The 25,383-nt window shown below is 38.3% G+C and overlaps 2 protein-coding genes across 6 annotated transcripts in view; one reads left to right on the top strand and one right to left on the bottom strand.

Annotated features, from left to right (window-relative positions):
• SLC25A27 (solute carrier family 25 member 27) overlaps positions 1-14,550 on the bottom strand; it is a 33,071-nt gene extending 18,521 nt beyond the window's left edge. For all 5 annotated transcript variants that reach the window (XR_016512014.1, XM_090282535.1, XM_090282534.1 and 2 more), the window contains exons 1-6: positions 14,225-14,550; positions 11,386-11,577; positions 9,595-9,679; positions 6,746-6,868; positions 4,395-4,507; positions 3,966-4,050 (exon numbers count right to left, since the gene is read on the bottom strand). Coding sequence is in view for 4 of the 5 variants with exons in the window: in XM_090282535.1 (XP_090138661.1) it covers positions 3,966-4,050; positions 4,395-4,507; positions 6,746-6,868; positions 9,595-9,679; positions 11,386-11,577; positions 14,225-14,330 (704 nt within the window). In the remaining variant the exon portion in view is untranslated. The remainder of the gene's footprint in view (positions 1-3,965; positions 4,051-4,394; positions 4,508-6,745; positions 6,869-9,594; positions 9,680-11,385; positions 11,578-14,224) is intronic.
• A 300-nt stretch (positions 14,551-14,850) lies between these two features.
• Positions 14,851-25,383, top strand: part of CYP39A1 (cytochrome P450 family 39 subfamily A member 1) — an 81,290-nt gene continuing 70,757 nt past the window's right edge. Inside the window, exon 1 of the mRNA XM_090280456.1 lies at positions 14,851-15,143. Within this exon, the coding sequence (XP_090136582.1) occupies positions 14,967-15,143 (177 nt within the window). The 5' untranslated portion in view covers positions 14,851-14,966. The remainder of the gene's footprint in view (positions 15,144-25,383) is intronic.

The raw sequence follows: 25,383 nt of genomic DNA, 5'->3' as shown, positions 1-25,383 counted from the left end.
AAAGCAGCCAGCGTGGCTGCAGCATCCTGAAGGGGAGTCCAGCCAGACGAAAGTCTAAAGAAGCAGGCAGAGCTCAGCCCGTGAAGGCTATTTAAGGAGTCTGATTTTATTCTAGATATTCCCTCTGCCCATTATGCTAACTAAGTGTAGTTCTCTGCACTTACCACACTATCCCACATCTCCATGCCTTTAATTCTCTCATTTGGAATGCCCTGCACCCCACATAATTGGAAAATTCTGGTTTTTCCTTCACTCTATGCTCAGGCACAAGGTCTGATGAGTTTCTCTTACCCCTCTCTCTTTACCCAACAAGGTTAATCCTTCCTTCTTGTAAAAGGTTCTTGTCAATTACTCAAAAGAGACAAAATGGATGTGGTCAACCCACTGCATTACACAGTAAATCAAGAGTTGTAAATGAGTGACAAAAAAGTTAAGAAACCACGAGCAGCAGTTCATTATGTGGGCAGACATGAGAGAGACAACGCGGAAACATAAAATTCATTAACTACGTGAAGTTTTCCAAGACAACAGCATATGTTGAGAAGAGGGGTGGTCAATGTGACCAGAGAAAACAGAAAGCCTGACTCTCCAAAGTTGGCAGCTGAGTCCACAAACTGGGATCATGGGAGCCTGAAGAAAAGTTTGTTTGGCTAATGAAAAGCTAGAAAGGAAAACTGTAAAACTTTTATATCCTTCTGGCACATCAAATACCTGACAAAGATCAGGACCATTCAAATCTTTTGCAGTCTTAAGGCACTGTGGTAGGAAAGTTGAAGTTGCACTGGAAATCTTCATACTTTTCCTTACTCTGAACTGCTATAGCAAAAAGTACCCAGATTTGTTTTACCTGTTTTGCATTGGACTTTAAAATTCAAAGGAGAAATCACTTTCGATTCAAGAGAAGGAACACATATAACCTACTTACATATTCCAGCAAATGACATATGTGGAAAAAACTTATTTGGCCATATATAGTCTAGTAATGCAGGCTATTGCTCTTTTCACATTCTTCTTTGCTCAGATTCTTTGAAACTCAAAATTTAATATTATTGATTTTTATATACCTTCATATTTCACACAGAAATGTCTCAACTAACACAAAATTCACCGAAGTTTAAGACCATCTACTAAAAACAGCATACAAAGGTAATCAAGAGGTAAGGAAGAACAAAGAAATAGAGCAAAAACATACACAGCTTCCAGCTTCCCTCTCTTTGCCCAAGACCAGAAGGAAACACTATATTTTTACTCATTCATTTGCTTCAGAGAGGCTGGGTGTTAGCTCAGCTACACGTAAGAGGCAAGAGTGGAAATTACTTCTAACAGAGTGTTAATATTAATAAACGCGACTTTTAAAATGTGGAAAGCCCTTGTAATAGATTACTAGAGGAATTTTTTTCCAGCACACTAACCACACTGAGGACCCCCTCAGCAACTGCAGGCCCCACTTGGCACACACAGACCTTAGGATGCGACTGCTCATGGCCTCATCCTCTTCTTATCAAATTGTTTCGAGGCCACAGTATGATCTGGCTAGACTTATTTAAAATATAAATATTAAAAGAGAGCAAATACTATGTTAAAAAGGCCTCATAAGATGGCATCTAGAGTTAAAGTAAAATATAAAGCAATAGCAAGAAGAGCAATGTTGCCCGGCTACTTGTAATGGGTGTTGGTACTTTTGCTGTTAAGTTTTTATCACTCCTTGCGAGTAGTCCCCCAAAATGAGGCCCAGGACACAGTTACAGTGATAATGGACAGACGGTGACTGGACAGTTCTTCTGTTCTCACCAGGAGACCAATGGCTATCTACAAGATCAGTTTGAAATACTCCATCAACACTGAGTCAGAGTCAATAGTACCCTTCAGGATCAACTAAATAACAATGCTCATGTATAATCGTCACACAATGTAGAATGACTTTCAGTTTTACCTCTTAATAGCTTCATGATTTTACAAAAAGAAAGGAGGGGATTATCCTGATTTTTCTATTCTATACAATTTCCTGACCCTTAATTCAACTCCCCATCTTTCCTCTGCTTCTCCTATTAACATAACTTGTCACCTGCCTTCCCACCTCACTCAAATCCTGGCCACAGTCTTCCACTGCTCCTGCCCTACCCCAGGACTTCATTTTACTTACACCACTTTAAAAATTGTACTAAAATATACATAACATACAATTTACCGTTTTCACCACGTTTAAGTGCGTAGTTCAGTGCTTATACCAATTTTCTTTTTCTTTTTTCATATTAAACTCCTTTTCCCTCAGGTTTTGATGGCTTGTATAAAGCTCTCTGGCTGTACAGCTGCAATCCCTTCAAGCCTTTATGAGCATTCATTTTATCCTATGTCACAGCAACCAGAACCTTCAGGTCACATAGCAATGTTTACCTCCTTAGACTGGAGTTCATGTTAAGCAACTTTGGAGCTGCCTCATATATCATACAGACTCACACCAACCTATTTAAAGACCTAATCCAGTGGGTGGAGATAAAAAATGAACCAGATATCAATCATCCAATTTTCTCAAGACCTGAATTAGAGAAGAATAAAGCTAAGTTATTTTAGATTAGGGCTGGAAATCTTAAGCCGTTTCAATAAAAGACATATATGTGAGGCAGAGTAGTGTATGTTAAGCAGATTTACTCCTGAGAAATCCATGAATCTTAGGTTAAAAGTGCAGGATTTCAAAGACCATTTGGGTAGAAAGTTAAAGTAAAAGAAAGAGAGATAATATCACTGTGGGACTCTCGAACAGACCTGAATAACCTGCTCCCAGAGTTCAGCCTAACATTGGAGCAGACAAGCATTTTGAAAGATGAGATAAATCTCACAATGACGTGACTGGGCAGAAACTGGTGAAAAATCTCACAGGCAGAGGGAACAGCATGCACAGATAGTGGAGGAAATAAAGTAAGGGGAACTACAGATACAGATATGTTTATAGAGATAGAGCTAAAAGAGGAAGGACCCCTAAAATCCTCAGTTTTCTGTGAAAGAGGAGGTCGGACTTGCTAGAGAAGGTATGGTGTGTGTAGGTTGTAAAAGCACACACCTGGGTGAGAGTTTGGATTGGGGAAGAACAGTGAGCAAAGATATATAAAAAGATTGCTGCAGAAACACTGAAGATAACACTTGTTTTAAAAGAGGAGGAATGAAGAAACACTACCCTAGGAGCATTCAGTTAAGGAGAACCTGAATTAGGAATCATTTATATCTATATCTATATAGCTCTAAATATCATTGGCTTTAAACTATTAATATACTTTTGGGGTTGTCTAAATAGCATAAAGCGTTCTAGAATTTGGACACAAGATCAGGAGCTAAATAAAATTGCTATAATGAAATAACTCACTCTAATGGGTATGTGAAATTGTGTTGCAAAGATATGTACTGCTCCTGCCTGGGATGCTCTTCGTCCTGTCTGTCAAGAGCCACAGCCCTTCAAAACTCATATCTAATTCTATCTCCTTTGTCAGGCCATTCCAAGTGGTTCTTTTTCTCCCCCCACTGAGCTCTACAATAACTAGTCACTTTCTTTCAGCATTTACTGTACAGTGTTTTTATACTTGCCTTGTTTTCTGCCTTGGTAAACTCCTGGGAAGGAGCTGGGTTTACCTTTTGTACTGAGTACAAGGGCCTACACAGTGCTTTTAACATAAAAGATATTCAAACATATCTGCTCAATTGATTTGAAGAGTCAATCATCAGAATATGACCCCAGGAGAGCCTCACTGAGTTGCAAGTAATTGGGGAGGTTTAATCTGAAACATTCCACAGCTTTGCTATGTCTTACCCATTTTAACTGCAACAAACGTTAAGAAGATTGTTCTTTATAAATGTACTATTGCCTTTCTCTAAGTATGATATTCCTAGATTCCCAATCAAATGAGAAAAAGTTAGAGTGTAAGAAAAGGTGATCTAGAGAAAAAAAATAGTCTAAAACTAAAACAATCGCTTACCTAGATAAACCGTGAGTCATGATATTGTCCTCAAGTGGTGTATTCAATACCAAGTAGTGTTTCACTGTATCATACGTGGTTAAATCTGGCAATAGAAAGAAAAATAAGGCGTATTTATTTGTTCAAGATGAATGTCTTCTGAATCATAGAGAAATATGGGGGGGCAAACAGGGAATCTTAGAAATAATTTGGTCTTATATCCATCCTTATTGTCACAACTTGCTTATTTTTCAAAATCCTTTTCACACATCACCATACAAAAAAAGTGAAAATGCTATAGGGAAATACTCAATTATGATATTACAACATAAGAGAAAACTGTTGCCAATATATATTATTAAAAATAATAACATTTTTCATTTTCCCTGATGTGAGTACTTATATATTTAAGGCAATTAGGCTTCTCAGAATTCAATGACGTTTCATTACCTCCCATATTCACCAGCGCTGCTCTTTGTATATTGGGTACCCAGCCTGCCCAAAGCCCACGTATTCCTCCTTCAGCTAAGATTTTTGCAAATGCATGATGCACACCACGAAACCTAAAGGAAAATAATAATGAAATATAAAAACTGTATGCATTCTTTTGTATGAAATGCAACTGGATAAGCACTGCCTATAGCTGTTATGATTTGGAGTAACATAACATCTTAATTACCCAGAATTGTTAGAAATTAATACAATCTACAGAAGTCTAATTTCCAGATAAATTTAATAATCCTTTAGAAAAAAGGCCAGCATTTCATTAAACATTTTTAATGAAAATCTTTATAAACTGGGTCATCCTCTTCTCAGATTTTTGAACAGATTAAAATTCCTTTCTTGATATTTTATATAATCAGTGCACATATTAATTATAGGAGGGAACAGTAGCTATTATACCTCTGGGTTCATTTTACTACTTTGTGGGAGATTTGCAAATTTTGTAATTTCACCAAATAACGACTTAAAAAAACATGGGTTCTCATAATCTCATAAAAGAAATTATGTTTTAGGCCAAAAAGTAGGAAAGATACCCTCATCATAAGAGGTTTTAAAACTGAATAATTCTTGCTTTATCAAAATGTACTATTTTATTCTTACTTTGCTTATTTTTCTATATACAGATTTTAAAACATGGTACTAAACCATGAACCAAATCTGAAAACCTCTATATAAAATAGGAGTCTGGATTTTATAGTTAGTATTCTCTGGAGTCAAATGCTACCTTTATCACTTACCAGCTGTGTGTGCACTTATTAAGCACCAGACTCTTTTACACACATAAAGTACATTTTATTTCTGAAAATTTTATGAAGTGTGTATTATTATTCCAATTTACAACTGAAGAATCTGAGGCTTAGAGAAGTTAAGGAACCTGACCAGTGTTACAGAGTTAAAATGTGGTAAAGGCTGGATTTGAATCCCAGGTTGTCTAATCTCAAGGTTCATGTTCTTTACAACAACATTCAATGTTTTTTTAATTAAAAGTTCCAACATTAAAGACAAGAGAGGGAAAAAACTGAGGCAATCAGTTAAAAACTCAGATAATGTTGATCACAATAGTTCTCCCCATGTATCCAAAGAAGGCCACATCACTTCTCCCTGCTACTGAGTGATCACACGTTGTTACCAGATGACAAAATAGGCCCTGGGGTTCTGTAAACTACTTGGTTAAATGCAAGTGGTTCCTTCTTCTCCTCCATGTTCTTTCTCAGCCCATCCTCATTCTTCCCTGAGTCAGCTCGGGGAGCAGCAGAGTGAAGAGCTGTGGTCAGGGGGCACTCCTCAAGGAGGCCCCAGGCCCTCCTTCAGCTCCTGCTCAGCCACAGACCTGCAGTCTTCAGAGAATCAGACCCCTTCATACTCAGCTCAAGGAGTCCTGCACTTTTCCTTTTTCCTGGGAAGGATCTATATTCAGCTGCAAGATATTGCCACTTTCCTGCAGAAAACTGTTAAGTAATATTTTTATAAATTGAACATGGAGATTTTGGAAGAAAGGCAGACTTTGATAACAGAGGGTAATGCAATATCACAAAAGCATAATTTTAAAACTTCCTTAAACTTGCTAAAAAGATGAGCAGGCCCTGGTTGGTGTGGCTCGGTGGGTTGAGTGTCCTCCTGCAAACTGTCACTGGTTTGTTTCTGGGTCAGGGCACGTGCCTGGGTTGTGGGCCAGTTCCCCTGTTGGGGATGTGCAAGAGGCAACTCATTGATGTTTCTCTCCACTCTTTCTCCCCTCCTTCCCCTCTCTTTAAAAATAAATAAAATCTTTAAAAAAGAAATAAAAGAGGAGGAGCAGGATTAGGTAGGGAGGCAGGAGCCTTTTGCAAGGTCAACTTTGCTATTTCCCTTCTTTCAGCGAGAAAGGGAAGGAACGCAAGCTTTTGGCACCTTATGAGCCAGGCAGTCTAACTGTCATGCAAACCTTCGGAGATGGCCTCTTGTAAAGACAAGGAAACAGAGAGGAAAAATGTCAAGTGACTTTCACAACACCAAGCCATGATGGCAAAACTGGCACTGACAGCAGGGCAAAGTTTAACCATCAAACCCTTTATATCAAGCTGCCTTGGTCGGGAAAAGCAGCACAGGTATAATTTGTCTGGTAGAGTGCACGTACACCTTATCATGCAAAGGAAGATCCATCGTAGCTCTCCTGTTAATGGATACAACTTCCAAATTAAGTCAGGATTAACATCTTTACTGACTGTCAAATATAAAAATGCACACATCTGTTAGATAAATGTTCAAAATATGATGGTGGCAAAGGGGAAAAGAAAAGTTATCGTTAGAGAACTTACCGCAGCGGTTTTCCTTCGAGTTTCCTTTTTCCTTCCATTTGCATCTGAACTTTCACTAGATCGGTTGGGTTGGCTAAAAACTGGCCAACCACACCAGCCATCATCCCTCCAATCACCGATTTCCTAATTATTAAAGGAGATACATTTTTACAGGTTACCATTAATTTCACAAAATTTGCAGAGAACAATACCACACTGGTCCAGCCCCTGAATATGATTTAAGACAAAGCGAGGAACAGACCCAAACAAATCACAGAGGGAAGTAGGTGGGTTACAGATGGAAAGATTAAAGGGCCACAAGGAGCTGAAATTCAGATCTGAAGTTTCAGAGGCCTTACATGCCCCGAAATTCAAAGGAAGGGCAGTTGCTTCGGAGATACAAACGTTTGAACTGATAATCTAATTAAAGTTTAATTCTGAGCATAGGAGAATATAAGCAGCATAGATGTAATTGGTATAACAAAGGCTGGTAAGTCGCATTTTATGAACTACTGTATTATTAGTTTCCAAAATTGAGGGGAGTTTGAAAACTTTTTGCTCTCTGAAGAAACTCTGTGTCCCTAGACTCTTCCTTCTCCTCACGCTCCAGTGTCAATAGTGATCAAGTCTTGACTATTATACATCCACAAGTTTTGAATTCATCCTCTTCTCCCCATTTCAGCTGCTCTTGCCTCAGGCCAGGGTCCAAGCATCTTTTTCTAGAATATTGCAGTAGTATATTATGAGAATGAGGCTATTTTCTTTCCTTTTACTCTGATATTTAAAGAGGTCAAATGACTATACAGTAAAAATAGGTCATAGTCCCAGCTCCCCTCCTGAGGCAGTCACAGTTACTAGTTCCTTAGGCCCTTCTACAGACAATAATTACACATTCACTGGATGCTTATTATGGAAGTTACTGTTTTAAGCATTTGAAGAATATCTGATTCTCACATGAACTCTGGGATATCAGTACTACTGTTATTCCTCTGTAGAGATGAAGAAACTGAGGCATAAAGCAGTTCAATGACAGCTCCAATCGCACAGCTAGTGAGTGGTACGGCCACGATGTCATTCCACTGTCTCAGTGCAGAGCCCACAGTCTGAGGCACTAAGTTACAACTGACGGTTTGTGCACACACAAACTTAGGTGTATAAATACTTCTTTTTAAAAGCACACATGTAGAATGGCAGGCTGTATACTTTGATTTTTTCCCTAGTAGTATATCTGAAAGGTTATCCCCATCAGTTCATAAGGGAGATGCCTCACAGCATTCCATTTTATGGATACAATGTAATTCATATAACAACCAGCCTAGCTTTTCACAAATAAATTTGAACATGTACATGACATTTGATAGATGCTACCAAACTGCTTTCCATAGAACTTGTATTAACTTACATTCCCACTGATGGCCTATGAGAGTATCATTTCTCCTCACGATGAATAGAGTACATTATTGTTTTTTTTTTCTTTGCAAATCTCATTATCATTACCTCCACTGTAATTGTTGCAAAATTCTAACTGTTTAGGCATCTGTCTCTTATTACTTTGAGATCAGTGAAGGCAGGAATGTTTTTCATTACTACAACCTCAGTATCAAGTTCAAGACTGGCATAGCATAATCATTCAATAAATACCTATTTACTGAATAATTATGTCAAAGGACATCATGCCAATACATCCTGAGAGTTGACTTTATGGTGAAATATTTCCTTTGAACTTCTTACCTATACATTCCCCTCCCGGAGGGAATTAGAAAATCACTAATGCTGGGAAAGCAATTAGTATAGCTTAGTACATTATAATTTTTTCAAAAACAGAGCCAAAAGTTTTTTCCTAGAAGGTGAAATCCTGCTTATTGCCCTTTGCTTATAGTTGTGACTTGAATTATTTTTTACCCCACAAAAGATATTATGAAAATCTTTAATATGTTATATAAAACCTACCTCATTCTTTCAAAGCTATGTTATGTTTCCCTACCTAACTACATCATAATTTACCTACTTCCAAATGACTATTTAAATTTTAAAATTGCTATTATCAACACTGCTACAGGTAATATCTGCAGGTGTGTCTTTATGCTCAGGTACAAGTATTCTGTAATGATTATAATCATAAAGAAAGAGTTGCTGACTCAAAGGATTAAACATTTAAAAAGCTTAACAGGTAATTTATGCTCCAAAAAGTAATTTACATTCCCATTAACAGTTCAATGGCTAAAAGACAGTTTTAATTAATTTCCCTGATTTCCTGTAAGTTGAACATTTAAAAATATTTAATGAACATTTATATCTCTTGTGAATTGCCTGTTGATATCTTTTCCCTATTTTTATTTGTGTTCTTCATATATTTTATTGGTTTGTAGTTTTATATATTTATAATAACCTCTGTTGCAAATATTTCAAGTAATATGAACTTTAATCATCATTTCTTCTAATCCTATGAAAACAGAAGCCTGCTGATTGGTATTACTCCTACAGCTGGGAAAGCTGAAGATATAAAAGATGAAGTGGTCTGCCCAGGTTACAGGTTGGTAGAGCAGGAATTTGAGCCCATCTCTGCCTTATTCCAAAGCCCAGGATTCCTCAGTAGAAAAAGGAATGAAGAAGGTGCTCCATAACAATTTTCAAATATTAAAATATTAAATAATATACATTTATACACACAATTTTTACATACATATAAACATTTGTATACAATGTGCAGTAAATGATCAATTATTTGGATTTATATTGTAACTATTCATTATTTTAAGCCTGTAACTTGAGGCAATTTTTGGTACAAATGCATAATTTTATATAAATTAAATGGATAAAACATTAAAGACTTAGGAGCTAAAGCATATTATTTTCAAAACAAAATTTACCAAAGTGGGTAATGCTTATCTTCACTTTTGCCAAACACAACTTCACGGAGATGTTCATATGTGACCATTCGACCACCAGAGTACACTGTGTGAAAGAAATCACAGAAAAGGTGAGTTCAGCTATATGTTTAATAAAATAAGAGGAAATTCTGACCTTGGCCTAGTCAATCTCTCTAGCTGTGTCTTTTTCTCAGGCAACCTGTGCTTTTGACACATGGACTTCTTGATGCTTCTCCACATGTGGCATGCCTCTTCAGTCTCAGGCCCCTCACATGCTGTCTTTCTTGAATGGATTCTCCTTCCCTGCTTTGCTAACTCCTCCTAGTCTTCAAAACTCAACTCCCCGGTGTGCCAGGTTGGCATTTTACCTGCTATGCTTCCCCTGTCTTCACAGAACTGCACAGGCACACATCTGTGTGGCATTTGTCACATTGATTAGAGAGATTAACTTGATTTTCTTGCTCACCTTTTCTTCAGATCATGAGCTTCTCAAAGTAGGTTTTCATTACTTTGTATGCCCTAGTACAGAGCTTGGTACACAGTGGGCACTTTCATGCAATAAACATGTATAACTTCATTGAATAATTATAGTACAGTAAATTTTCAGTCAAATGTCAAACATATGAAACTAAGTTCAAATGTAAAACCATATATAGTGGTCAACAAATACAAATGAAAAGAAGTGAAATCCAAGACAATAATGGGAAGCAAAGCAGAAAGTATTAAAAAAGGGTGGAAAATTAAAATAATTAAAATCAGTACATGATATTCATATAGAGAATTTTTCTTGATATTTCAAGAAGTTTGATGATATATTTTAAGCTATTTAAAAATATTCAAAGTACCAAAACAATAGCAATCTCTATGCACACTTCTGGATAGTTCTTAATAAATACTCTAACTTACTCATCTGAAGAACCAAAGCTTTAAAAATAATAAGATGGTAGTTACTACTGGGCAGGTTTCGGATAAAGGGTCCCTTCAGAGTTGAGGAGACATTATGGAGAAAAATGACATACCTGTCCTACCACCTTTAGAAGACAAATTTATGTTCTCCTGTCCACAAGTTGGCAACTCAACAACTCCTACCTTTGTGAGTGCCACTCAGGAAGCAGAGCAGAAAAGTGTTCTCATTGGCTCTAGTGTACTTATGACTGTTTTCCTTTAAGAGTGACTAAAGGCCCACACAGCTGAATAGGTAGCCTGGCGAACTTAGGCAAAAAGCACCTGGTTTGCATTTACTCTACTGCCAGAGTTGGATTAGACAGCCATCCTTGCTCGTTCTCTTTCACAATATGGGACAGAGCCTGGTGAGACCTGGCATTGTGGTCAAATATATTTTAATTTTCAAAGAACATAACAACTTTTAATTTTGTGTTTAAAATTTCCAAAGTGGAGAAAAACATCAATTATGCGTATTTTCTTTCTTAAACCTGAAAATAATTTTATTAGAAAAATTTTGAAACTTACAGAGAAGTAGAGAAAACAATACATAACTCCCTCAATATCTATCATTAAGATTAATGAATTCCTAATGTTTTACCATATTTGCTTTTTGATTTTTGCTTAATTATTTTAAAGTTTATTACAGACATTATGAGAGTCCAACTCTAAAAACTTCTACATGCATTTCTAACCATTGGTAGTTAATGTTCTTCTTAAGAGACTAGATATTCATTTATCAGATGAGTAGAAAAAGCTAACTGATTTTTGGATATAGCTAAACAGAAAAGCAGAGGAGACGAACACAGAAATCATAACCAACTTACCAGCCAGAATCAAGATAAATACCTATGTGTCTGTAAATAGCAGGAGTCACTCCTTGCCAAAGCTTTAGAAAGCCTTCCTCCTGGACAATCCCTAGGGCCGTGCGCACCATGCCCCTATAGGGAGCAGATTCTCTTGTGCTGTCTCCCAATCGAGCAAGGGCAGCTTCTCCTTGCATTTGGAGTCGAGTTTTTGTGAGATCGAGGGGAAAGGTAGCTAACAAAAACAAAATAAAACAAAACAAAACGAGGAGGAAACCCATAATATTCAGAGAAACAAACAGAAATTCTAAAATCATAGGACTCACATTTTAGTCCTGACAAGATCAGTGGTTCTCAAATTTTAGAATACACCAGAATCAGTTAGGGAAATTATTAAAAATTACAGAATTCCAAGCTCCATACCTATGAATTTGCAGTAGATTGATGTGAGGTTAGAAATCAGTTGATTATTACGAACACCCAAATTTACAAATCGCTATACCAGAGCACCTCCAAATCACCAGGGGACAAATGTGACAAGTCCTGAGTTATTTTTTAATTCAGAAATTTCAAAAGAACTCATGGACACAGACAATAGCGTGGTGATTGTGGAGGCGAGGGGGTGGTTGGAGGTGGAAGAGGATATAAGGGGGATAAATAGTAATGAAAAATACAATAAAGAAATTATTAAAAAATAAATTTCAGCCTACAATTTGTTTTTGTCCTTAATTTTTGCTTTCCAATGGGAATAATTTCAGGTATCCATATGCTGTGATGTCCTCCTGATGGCAATTATGATTAAAATCTAAGGAATACTGTAGTACTTATACTGGGCTCTGAAATGCCAGATGAAGCTGAATTCTATAATTTCACGGGTGATGTTCACATGCAGATGAATCACTAACCTTCTGCTTGAGATACAGGAGATGCAATATGGAGTTTATGATGTCATTGTTTAGATATGAGGGTGGCATGCTCGTAGCTCTATTAAAAAGCACATATTGAGTTGTTTTTCCAGCACTGATAGAGTTTTATGCATGGCCTCCTTGCAAGTACCAAGTGTACTTAAAAAGTTTTCTCTAATGATTACATTTTGAATAAGAGATAGGCCTTCTACCTTGAAATAGAATGAAACTAACTAGTTCACATTAGGAAGATCACATTTGTAACTTTATATTACACAATGTCCCAAATAACTGAGATAACCAGGTTCAGATAAGTTCATAAACATTATTAACATTACATAAACCTATTCAATGACAACCACCTGATACAAAACCATAGCTATGCCTTGTCCAAGAGAAAACGGAGTGGAAGAGAATATTAAATCTTACCACTGGTCTTTGGAAAGTTTATATCTTGCTGATAGCTTCCCTAAAACAGAAGTGGTTTACATATAGAGAATTCAAGCAATGCTTTATTGAAATATGAAACTTGAAAAGTCTTGCCTCTATATGAGCATAATCATACCTCTCAAAATAACTTTTTCTTGCTGGTTACTTAATGCTTCAAGTTCTGATCCTAAATTGTTTTGCACTCAAAACTATCTCTTGTTTTGATTCTCCTTGCCTCTCACTTTCATAATTCTCCATGAATTTTTAAGAAGAAATGTTCCTTTACAACAAACCATTGGTAACATAAGTTTAAAAAAAACTGTAAATATATATAATCATTCACTAATATGCTTTCAAAATTTTTTTTAAAGTTGACTGTTCGTATTTCAGTAAAAACAGTGAATAAAAACAATTCTCCATCAGTTTTCAGAGGACATAAAAAAAGTAGAGTCCAAAGGGCAAGAGAGAAGGAGCACAAAGGGCAAAGCAACGGAGCATGTGCTGGCTCTGCCGGAAAAACAAAATAAACTCATTTTAGGACAGGACAAATATTGACAAATGACAACACATCAGGGCTGTTGCTTTTTGTTTGTTTTAAATAGAAGAGAAAACGAAAGGGTAATCTTAAAATGCACAGTGAAGGCTTCACAGAGAACACATGGACAAGACTCAAAAAATCCTTGGAAGAAACACCACCTGCTCATGCCAGGGCATCATCCTTCTGCTCTAGGTGGCCTCTTAGATTTTCTCTGACTTGCTTATTCAGATGTACCTGTTAATTTCTATGCTTTTATGACACTTAATAATACCTTCATTACGGTAAGCACAATGTAACTGTCTGTCTCTGCTTGTCTCCCCACCAGCCTGTAAGAAGGTCAGAGTTGAGTCTTTTTAACAGTATCTCCACAGTCTCTAGCACTGCAGTAATCATAATAATGTCAAGATTATTGGGTGCCCTGCTTTGGATTTTGCATTTATATGTTATTGACTTCTCAGAATCCTGCAAGGTAAAAAGAGTCAAGCTCAAAGTGATAAACTGGCAGGTGCTGAGTAGATGCTCAATAAGTGTGACAGGCTAGTGATTTAAGTTCACAAGTTGGGTCCACAATTTGGACCCAAAAGACAATGATGTAGTGAGGCTGTGTAAGAATGTAAATCACCGATATTATTTCAATAGGGATGAAAAGTGGATTGTTTCCAAAAGGTCATCCTCATTAAAGGGAAAATGATTCCTATAGAGGAACGTCAGCTAGTGAAGCTTCCAGAAGTACACGTTTGGGCACAATTGCATACCTTTGAGGGAGACGAAATTGGAAGGCAAAGACCATAGTGACCTCCAGTCCCTCCTCCACACAAAGCTAGCCTTGTCCCCACCCTGCCGCATCTGCCGGACACGTGTGGAGGGAGAGGGCGCAGCCTTGCGGACAGCACACACCCGGACCCTACCTCCCCTCTCCCAACCCTCGCCACCCCATTCCACCCCACCCCATCCCCAGTACGGAGCCTCAACCGCCTACTGCAGAGGCCCAGGCGTGGGCGGCCGGGTACCTAGCTCGGCCACGGTAGCCGCGCAGCCAGACAGTAGGAACTTGCTCGCTCGGGGCCATTTCTGGGTGAGCAGCAAATGCCTCTCCTCATCCTCTGGGACGGACATTCAGCAGCAGGACAGGACGACAATACACCCCTTCTGGCCGGCGCCCCGCGCGGCGGCTTGCCTGCCACCCTGCCAGAGCTGCGTCTCCTTAATGGAAGGACGGAGCGGCGGAGACCATGTCCCTCGTTTGGCTCGGCCAGGTGGGCCCCCCGAACCCGCAGCCTTTCTAGCAGTCCCGGGCTTGAGTGGTCCAGCGGATTTACAACCCAAAAACAACACAGAGCCCACAAGGCTTCTGGGAAATGTAGTCCTCCAGGCTCTGTACCTCTCGGGTCGCATTCTCTGATTGGCCGAGAGCGAGGTGCTCGCTGTGCCACCGCCCCCGGTCTCCATGGCAACAGCGCGTGTTCCCGCCTCTTTGCTCCTCGGAATCCGCCCTCCGACCTAGGTCCAGCCCCAGCACTCTGTACGGGTTGGCCAAGACTTGAAAGAGAAGTGGGAGGGACCGATGATGCAAAAGTTATCTAAAAATTGGGGCGGGGAAAGGCGGCTACAGTTAAAAAGGCGAAGAAAGCTGTAAAAGTTGCAGGAGAAACATTGCGAAGTCCGGTGGTGCTCCCTATCCCAGAGGAAAGGACCAAGTTCGCGGCAGCAGGGTTTTTCCTTCTCTCATTCGGGAAGGTGCTAGACTAAAACATGGAACTAATTTTCCCATCAGTGGTTATAACTCTAGGTTGTGTTGCTCTTTTGTTACTCTTAAAGTGGAAGAACTTGCGTGGACCCCCGTGCATAAGGGGCTGGATTCCTTGGATTGGAGCAGCATTTGAGTTTGGGAAAGCCCCTCTAGAATTTATAGAGAAAGCAAGATTCAAGGTATGTGGCCTCATCAGGTGGGGTTTCCGGACAAGGTAATGTTTTCTTTTCTAGTTTCTTTCATTGGATCTCAAATTTAATAGTAGAACACAGAGAACATATTAATACCTGCTTCCCTTAGTTAAACGATCTAGTCATTTATGAATTCCTCAACAACTGTGTCTTATGCAAGGATTTTCAGAAGAAATAAGTTTTTATCAGTTATGAAGTACGATGCAGTTAACACCAGGCTGTTGTAAATATTGCTTGCAAACTTGGTCTTTACAGATTTAACCGGCCGTGTATTTTCGACTGGTGTTATTATTTAATGATGACGAAATCTATTTTTGTTGGACACTAGGAGATTCGTAATGGTTGTTGTAATAGGTATTTTTCTCCTTAAAATATCTTTCAAATGCAGTATATCTTGCAAAAAGAGTGTACAGAACAGTGCCAACTTTTTTCTTTATTTCAACCACTGCTTCACTGAACATTCTAGTGTGGTTGTGCTTTTTGCACTTAGCAGATTGTTTCCTCGGAATAAATTCCTAAAAATGGAAGTGCCCAAAGGACATGAACATTTAAATGGTTTGTGTTACTGTGTTGCCCTTGCAAAAGGATTGAACAATATATGCTTTTTCTTTCTTCTTTTGTTAAAGATTTCATTAACTTATTTTTAGAGACTGGGAGGGAGAGAAATATCAATGTGTGGTTGCCTCTCATGCATCCCCAACTGCAGCCGTGGCCCTACAACCCAGGCATGTGCCGTGACTAGGAATTGAACCAGCCATTCTTTGGGTTACAGGTCGGCGCTCAATCCACTGAGCCACACCAGCTGGAGCTTTTTTTTCTTTTGAGTGTAGCTAGGGAATTGCCTACTCCTCATAGTCTAGCCCACACAAGAAACCATAATTCTTGATAGCCTGACAGATGCAGAATATTATCTTTAAAAGAAATATTTCTTTTTCTCCTATCGCTTTCCTTAGGCATATGATTTTGATAATGCTTAGGAAACGTTTTTACAAGCTTCGCTGAGAAGGTCAAGCAAGGTCACAAAGATTATTGTGTTTTCTTCTAAAAAGTTTATAGTTTTGCACTTTACATTTTGGTCTATGATCCACTTTGATTAATTTGTGTATGTGTGTGGTGTAAGTAAGGGGTGAGATTCATTGTTTTCCTCCTATCTGGATGTCCAACTGTTCCAGTATCTTTTCTTGAAGGACTTACTTGCCTCATTGCATTGCCTTTACAGCTTCCCATAAATTAGTTGACCGTATATGTGTAGATCTATTTCTAGCTTTTCTATCCTGTTCCATTGATTTACATGACCACTTCTTTGTGAACATTACACTGTCTTAAATACTATAATTTTATTGTAAGTCTTTAAATCAGGTAGTGAAAGTTCTCTACACACTTTTTGTAATTGCCTTGACATTCAAGATTATTTAAATTTGAATTTGAACATAAATTTTAAGTGTTGCTTGTCAATTTTTATCATAAAGATTTCTGGAATTATGATTGGAAGTTTGTTAAATCTGTTGAAAAATTAGGGAAGAATAAACAGTACTGTCTTCTAATCTATGAATGCTCTATACTCCCGATTTATTTAGCTATTTAATTTCTTTCAGAAATATTGTGTTATTTTTGGCAATGAGGTCTTGCCTGTGATTGAAAATTATTTTCTCATGTATTTTATAATTTTGAGGCTATTGTAGGTAAAATTATTTTCACTTAAGTTTTCTAATTGTATCCTGCTGGCACATAAAAAATACCATTTATTTTTATATAGTAACTTTGTATCCTGTGACCTTGCTAAGTTCATTTATTAGTTTCAATAGTTATTTTGTAGATTTCTTAGAGTTTTTATACGTAAGCAATATGTCCTGCAAAGAGACAGATTTATTTCCTTTTTTCCCCATGATGTTTATATCTTTTATTTCTTTTTCTTGCATTATTACAATCAGTAGGATCTCTAATATATTGTGCAAAAAAATGCGGGCGGGGGGTAGGCAAGTGTGCACTGTATTCAGTATTTTACCATTGAGTATGATGTTAACTATGGGTGTTATGAAGGTACCTATTTCAGTCCTGACCTTCAGCTCATACTCAGAATTCATGAGGAAGATAAATAATGACCTATTGTTTTTTCACTTCTGCACAACTCTCTCCTCTGTGGAATTATAGCCCATTACGTTCTTATTGTTTCTCCAATTTTCTGTTGCTTTTAAAAATACGATCTTTGTAATTTATTCACCTTTCTTCTAGTTGTCAGTGAGATCGCTGGCCAACCTGGTTCTACCACATCCTATGCAGAAATTAGCATTTGTTTTAAAACCTGCAACATATTCCCTGAACCATAGTTCATTTAGACAGTCACGTAATGATGGATATTTTTTTCTCATGTTTTGCTATTGTAAATAATGTAGCAACAAATATCATTTATGTGTGTGCAAGTATATCTGTAAATGATCAGATTGAAAGTCTAACTGCATTTGTAATTTGGAGTGAAATAGAAAAACTTCTGAGTGTTTTAAAGGGTTACTTTGGCCACTGTTAAAGACAGGGACATACGAGTAAAAAAAGGAAAATAATTTGAAGATTATTGTAATAATTCAAGCTTAAGATCTTGGTGGCTTGGACCGTGTTGATAGCAGTGGAAGTTTGAGAAATGACTGGATATATTTTGAAGGTGGAAGAAACAAGCTTTACTGGTGTACTGAATGCGGTGTGTGAAAGAATGAAAAGGCTCAAAACTGACTCCAAGATGTTTGGCTTGAGAAACTAGAATGTAGATTGGCATCAAATGATATAGGCAAGAAGAACTCACTGGAAGAAAAGTTCAGATTTAGATAATGTAGAAGTTTGGGATTTTGAAATGGAGATGTTGAGTTACGCAGTTGGGTAAATGAATTTGAGTTTGAGAAAGAGGTCCAATTATGCATAGGTTTAATTTCCTTGGTCTATCTTCTGTGGCTGTCATTTCCCTTGCAATTCTTTCACTTTTATTTCTATTTTCTATTTTGCATTTTTCACATTTCTATACTCTCTTTTCCTTAGACATTTTTTTATTTTTAATGTGGGATGTATAGTCTCCCCTGTATTTCATGTAATTGTCTTTTATTCAGAAATGTCCTTTTCCTTTCCCGATTTCCTTTGTTTCCTAATTTTCCCGTTTTGTCTGGCTATTTCTTCCATAGTTCCTTATAGTTCTGCTTTGTTTATTTTCTTTGCATCTGCAATTATTACATTAATTTTTTTTTAAAGTATATTTTATTGATTATGCTGTTACAGTAGTTCCAATTTTTTCCCCTTTACTCCCCTCCACCCAGTATCTCCCTCCCCCAGCATCTCCCCCCAAGTCCATACCCATGGTTCGTAAAAAATAACTATCCCTCCCTCTCAGATATTAAGACCCTTTGTAATCTTGTAAAGGACAATGGGCGAAGGTCTCAAGCTCCTCTAGCTGCTTCAAGCTGGACATGGTCGTCGTCCTACCTACCCTTGGGTCCAGAAATCCCTAATAAGAGTGGGGGTGTGGAGGGGAGGGTGGCCTTCCCACATGGGGAAGGATCATGCAGACTCCAGGTCAGTTGGCTGTCTCCGGACAACGGCGTGCTTGGTTTAGCAGGCTGGCATCCTTGTTGTGTTCTGGGGGCAACAGATTTGGCAAAAAGGGTAAAAAAGCATCATTCAATCCATAACTACTAGGTGGCAAAAGGCAGGGATTAATTTTTCAATGTTCCACATTAGGAGAAAAAAAAAAAAAAAAAAAAGGGCTTCTTTGGAGGAAGGTGTGCTAGGCACATCTCTCCTGTCCAAAACCCTTTTGCCCATTTTATTTAGTTTGGGCTGAGGGAAATAGTTTATGTTTCCCCCCTCTCAGACCTCTGGGCCTTTTCTGTCCAAGCCATTAGGATAGAAAAGAGAATTCAGTTTTAAAGTGAAGCCCACAGACCACCCCATTCTTCACCAACTCAGCCATTTAGTTCAGCCAAACTGTTGAGTCTCCGGAGGCAGCGCTGCAGAGAGGATTAAGTGAGGCTTATGCGTACAGACAATCACTCAGGTAATGCGGTCATAGGCTTATGCCCTTTGAAAACAGAAAACACATGTTAATTTATGTAACATAACCAACAAAAAAGTCTCTAAATCTGTAAGACTGTCTTATTGGGAAGACATACAGTTGCAAGGCACTTGACATTTTACTTGCCTGCAACTTGAATCTCTTTGGTGATATCACAGATATGGTTTAATTTTCAAGTGAAACCATTTTTTAAATGAGAAGAAACTTTTAAGACGGTTAGCTGCCCTACTTTACAGTCTGCCACTGATCATTGTGATTTTCCTTGAATACTGATTTTTCTCCCTAAGATTACTCTCCTTGTCTTTAAAGGGACTACATTAAGTCCATTTTTAATTTATCCTGTTCATTTGCATAAGCATAACAAGAGCAGCAAATGATCACTTATGATCTTTAGTTCTGTTTTGCTGGAACTTACCCAAGGAACATTTAGGGTGGCCCTCAGTCTGCTCTTCAGTGCACAGAAGCTGGGCCACATACCTGGCATTCATCCTTGCCTGTACACACCTGTCCTTTCCAAGTCTTTCTGGTTTTCCATTGTGCCTTAAGGTCCCTTCTAGCCATCTTTCAGGAAAACAACCTTCGTTCCTTCCCTGGAGAGATTGCTGTGGACCGCACAACCAACCATGGCAGCAGGCCTTTTATTTCGCGGACTTTTATTACCTTTGAAAGTCATTCCCAGTTCCTTAGGGCTTTTTGGTAACAACATGAGCCCAAGCATGTCTCCTTTAGGCTTGACATTCCAGTCAAAGGCTTGTTCAGAAAAAGGAACCTCTATTAACAACTGGTCTTATTAGGTCTATGCAAAGAAACTTAAGTCATTACTTACTTGTTTAGAATGCCAAACTCTGGAGAGATCAAATAGGGAGAAAAATATACAACGTGAAGGAAAATCTTTGTCCTAATATTCACTGAACTGGCATTTCCATTCTTCATATTTTCATTTTCCCCCACTAAAAAAAATTTTTTTGTTTGTTTTTCCATTACAGTTGTCTCACTTTTTTTTTTTTTCCCCTCTTGCTTCCCTGTATCCTGCCCCTCCCTTCCCCCACATTCAGTCCCCACTCAGTTGCCCATGTCTGTGGGTCATTTATACATGTTCTTTGATTTTACACTTCCCCTTCTTACCCCCTTTTCTCCCTCCCCCCTCCCCCCTTGTTACTGTTAGTCTACTCCTTGTTTACATACCTCTGGTTCAATTTTGCTCATTTGTTTGTGTTGTTCATTAGTTTCCTGTAATAGGTGACAGCATAACGTATTTTTCTTTCGTTGCCTGGCTTATTTCGCTAAGCATAATTCTCTCTAGTTCCATCCATGTTGTTGCAAATGGTAGAAGTTCCTTCTTTCTTTCTGCTACATAGAACTCCATTGTGTAAATGTACCACAGTTTTTTGATCCACTCATCTACAGATGGGCATTTAGGTTGTTTCCAGCACTTGGCTATTGTAAATAGTGCTGCTATGAACATTGGAGTGCATAGGTTCTTTTGAATTGGTGTTTCAGGATTTTTCGGATATAATCCCAGTAATGGAATTGCTGGTTCAAAAGGCAGTTCCATTTTTAGTTTTTTGAGGAAATTCCAAACTGTTTTCCATAGTGGCTGCACCAGTCTGCATTCCCACCAGCAATGCACCAGGGTTCCCGTTTCTCCGCATCCTCTCCAGCACAAGTTGTTTGTTGATTTGTTGATTATGGCCATTCTGACTGGTGTGAGGTGGTATCTCATTGTGGTTTTTATTTGCATCTCTCTGATGGCTAGTGATGTTGAGCATATTTTCATATGTCTATGGGCCCTCTGTATGTCTTCTTTGGAGAAGTGTTTGTTCAGGTCCTTTGCCCATTTTTTAATTGGGTTGTCTGTCTTCTTGGTGTTGAGTCGTATGAGTTCTTTATATATTTTGGAGATCAATCCCTTGTCTGAGATGTCATTGGCGAATATATTTTCCCATATGGTTGGTTTCCTTTTCATCTTGCTGATGTTTTCTTTAGCTGAGCAGAAACTTTTTAGTTTGATGTAGTCCCATTTGTTTATTCTTTCCTTTATTTCCCTTGCCTTAGGAGATATATCAGTGAAAATGTTGCTACGTGGGATATCTGAAATTTTCCTGCCTATTTTTTCCTCTAGGACTTTTATGGTATCACGGCTTACATTTAAGTCTTTGATCCATTTTGAGTTTATTCTGGTGTATGGTGTAAGTTGGTGGTCTAGTTTCATTTTTTTGCATGTCCCTGTCCAGTTCTCCCAACACCATTTGTTGAAGAGGCTCTTTTCACTCCATTTGATGTTCTTTCCCCCTTTGTCAAATATTAGTTGACCATATGAACCTGGGTTTATTTCTGGGCTCTCTATTCTGTTCCATTGATCTATATGTCTGTTTTTATGCCAGTACCAGACTGTTTTGATTACCGTGGCCTTGTAGTATAGTTTGATATCAGGTATTGTGATTCCTCCTACTGTGTTCTTCTTCCTCAAAATTGCTGTGGCTATTCGGGCTCTTTTTTGGTTCCATATAAATTTTTGAAGTATTTGTTCTAGGTCTGTGAAATATGTTGCTGGTATTTTAATAGGGATTGCATTGAATCTATAAATTGCTTTGGGTAGTATGGACATTTTAATGATGTTGATTCTTCCCATCCATGAGCATGGTATATGCTTCCATTTATTTGTATCTTCTTTAATTTCTTTCTTCAATGTTATGTAGTTTTCTGAGTACAGGTCTTTTACCTCCTTGGTTAAGTTTATTCCTAGGTATTTTATTTTTCTTGTTGCTATGGTAAATTGAATTTTTCTTTCAGTTTCTATCTCTGAGTTTTTATTGTTGGTGTATAAAAATGCCTTTGATTTCTTAATATTGACTTTGTATCCTGCTATTTTGCCGAATTCACTTATTAGGTCGAGTAGTTTTTTTGTGGAGTCTATAGGGTTTTCTATGTACACTATCATGTCATCTGCAAATAATGACAGTTTTACTTCCTCTTTTCCAATTTGGATGCCTTTTATTTCTCTTTCTTGTCTGATTGCGGTGGCTAGAACTTCCAAGACTATGTTGAATAGGAGTGGGGAGAGCGGACATCCTTGTCTTGTTCATTACATTAATTTTTTAATTCACTACAATAATTTTGCACTTCAGTCTTTATATACTCTTTAAGAAAATATTTTCAGTGAGTTTATCAGGAAATTCTCTTCTTTTTTAAAAAAATATTTAAAAAATTAATGTTGATTTGTTTCCTTTTTTAAAAACATATTTTGAAAAGTTGAGTTGTCTTGGACCAGGTGTCAGCAAAAGGTTTTGGTTGGAAGTAGTTGCTTTCCAGGTGTCTCAAGTTTTCTATCCTCTCTTGCTGCAGTGGAAATGCAGTGCCCCTGTGCGCACATGATCTGTGGTTCCTGTGCCTTTCAGGATCTCATCTTCCAGACTTGAACTCCTGCTGCCTTTCTTCAACAGTTGCTGCTACTAGGAGACACAACTCTTGTCTTTCCAGGTGTCTCTTCACTTGTAGAAAATGATGCTTTCTGGAACCCTCTGAATAGTTTCTGTGTGATCTTTTGCTAGCTCCCTCAGTACCTGTGGTCTGCTTATTTTAGCCCAGCTTGGAATGGTTCCACCTCTATGTTTTGCCTTCTTCTATCTCACAGTGTTTATTTCTGAGCTTTCCATATCAAACCCCCTGCATATTCCTCGTTTCCCCCCACTATACTGTTAGAGCTTCCACTGCTAGTTCTGTTGGTTTCAAGTGCCATGGGCCACACTTCTGTAATTTGTAGATTTTCTTATTATTATTTAGCTTAGTCTGTTGCTTGTGCATGTATTTGTTTCATTCTCCTTCTGGCTTAGTGTTATTTCCAGGAAAGAAGTGGAAAAATTCAGAAAGAAGTAGCGATGATGTCATTATCAACTTTGGAAGTTCATCTTCTCCTTTAAAGAAGTTGCTTTTTCAAGATTTGTATACTAACATGTCGAGTGTCCTAAGCCCATGAATATCTTTAGCCCCACTCTTCCCATTAATTTAGTGTTTATGCTTCTTACACAATACATACTACTGGTTGGGTTGAAGTAGTGAGAATGTGAGTTTTTTAAAACTATTTATTCTTTTATATTTTTCTTTAATCTTGTTTTATTTTATTTAAAGTAACTTTTTTCAAAAATAATTTTTGATTTGGTATTTCATCATCCTATTATGTCTAGGTTACATTTTATATAGGTTAATTAAAAATAAGTCTTTTTAATGCTTTTATTGATTATGCTGTTACGGTTGTCCCAATTTCTTTTCCCTTTGTTCCCCTCAACCCAGTTGTCCCCCCTACTTAGTCCAGGCCCATTGGTTGTGCATATAGTTCTTCTCAACATCTTCCTGTCTACTCCACTACCTCCTACTATGCTTCTTAATTCCTGTACCATCTCCCTCCCTTTCCCTGCTTCCCCCTCCCTCCTGACCTCCCCCCATAATGTTCCCCATACCTATAATTCTTTTCCCACTCTCATTGCCTACTTAGTTTTCCTTTTATTTGGTTCCCTAGCTTCTGTTGTTGGTTGCTGTGATACAGTTTTCATTTTAATGTTCATAGTTTTGATCCTCTTTCTCCTAAACAAGTCCCTTTAACATCTCATATAACAGTTGTTTGGATCTGATGAACTTCTTCAGTTTTACTTTGTCCTGGAAGCACTTTCTCTGCCCTTCTATTCTGAATGACAGCTTCACTGGATAGAGTAATTGTGGTTGTAGGTTTTTCCTTTTCATTACTATTTCTTGCCAGTCCCTTCTTGCCTGCAGAGTTTCTCTTGAGAAATCAGTTAATAGTCTTATTGGGACCCCTTTGTACATAATTCTCTTCTTCTCTCTTGCTGCTTTTAAGATTCTCTCTTTACCCTTAATTTTTGACATTTTGATTATAATGTGTCTTGGTATGGTTCTCCCTGGGTCCAGTTTTTTTGGAAGTCTCTGTGATTCTTGGACCTGTAAGTCTATTTCCTTCCCCAACTTAGGAAAGTTCTGCTTCATTATTTTTTCACATACTTTTTCAATTTCTAGTTCTTCTTCTTTACCTTCTGGCAATGCTATGATTTGGATGTTGGCCCACTTATAGCTGTCCCATAGGTTTCTGAGCCTCTCCTCATTTTCCTCACTTTTCATTTCCTCTTTCTGCACTGGCTGACTATGTTCCAATTTGTTGACTTGATCCCTGGTTTTCTTTCCCTCACCACTAATTTCATATGTGTTTTTGTTCATTTCAGCAGGACTAGCCTTCATTCCTTCCCTCTCTTGTTTAAAATCTGCTGTTAGGTCTGTAAGCATTTTTATAACCAAAGCTCTGAACTGAGCCTCAGAAAGATTTTCTATCTGCTGCTTCATTAGATTAGATATTTGCTGTCTGGTCAGCAGAGTCACTGAGATCTCTATCATGATCTCTGCCATCCTGACAGTTTTGTGTTTACCTTTGCTTCCTGGGCAGGGCTGTCACACCTGCTATGCTATAGGGGTAGAGCCCCATGCAGTCATCACATCCAGGCAACCCTTCTTACCAGGCTGTGGCGTTTTATGTGGGGGTGGGGGTCTAAGATGGATTCCAGCCATACAGTCTCCGCTGAGAGACCGGGAGCCTCCTCCTCCATCCCCACCCCCTCTGGGCCTCACAGTCCAAGGCAATGGGGGTCTGCCTTCTCCGGCATTGGAATCGCAAGCTGACGGGTCTGGTCAGTTGCTGGTGGTGCTCCCCAGGTGCTTCTCATCTCCCCTTAAATACGGGCATTTGTGCTTAATGCCGTCCCACCACCATTGCCGCAGCTGCTGCCGCCAGCACAGCTTGACCTCTCCACATCGGCTTCGCCCCTCCTACCTTTCCAAACGAGCACCACTTCTTTATAACTTCATATGTTGGACTTCCATTTATTTTCTGGAACTTCTGGTTATTTCTGGTTTTGCAGTAGTTGTATTCCTTCTTAGTTGTGGAGGGAGATGGAGTGTGTCAGTCTAGGCCTCCATCTTGGCCGGAAGTCCAAAAATAATATTTAGTTACCCCAGCACATTCATTTTTTGTGTGGTAGGGGAATACATGAGAGAAATGGGACTCTGGTTCAAGAGTAAATATTAACATATTTCATTTGTTAAATAGAAATATTTTACCATGAAAGTCCACAGTTAATTACTCCATAGACTGAAAGAAAATATTTTCAAGCCTCA

This window comes from Furipterus horrens, unplaced genomic scaffold (assembly GCF_987537825.1).
Source record: "Furipterus horrens unplaced genomic scaffold, mFurHor1.1.pri manual_scaffold_6, whole genome shotgun sequence".
NCBI lineage: Eukaryota > Metazoa > Chordata > Mammalia > Chiroptera > Furipteridae > Furipterus > Furipterus horrens.
This window is presented reverse-complemented; position numbering and strand designations above follow the sequence as displayed.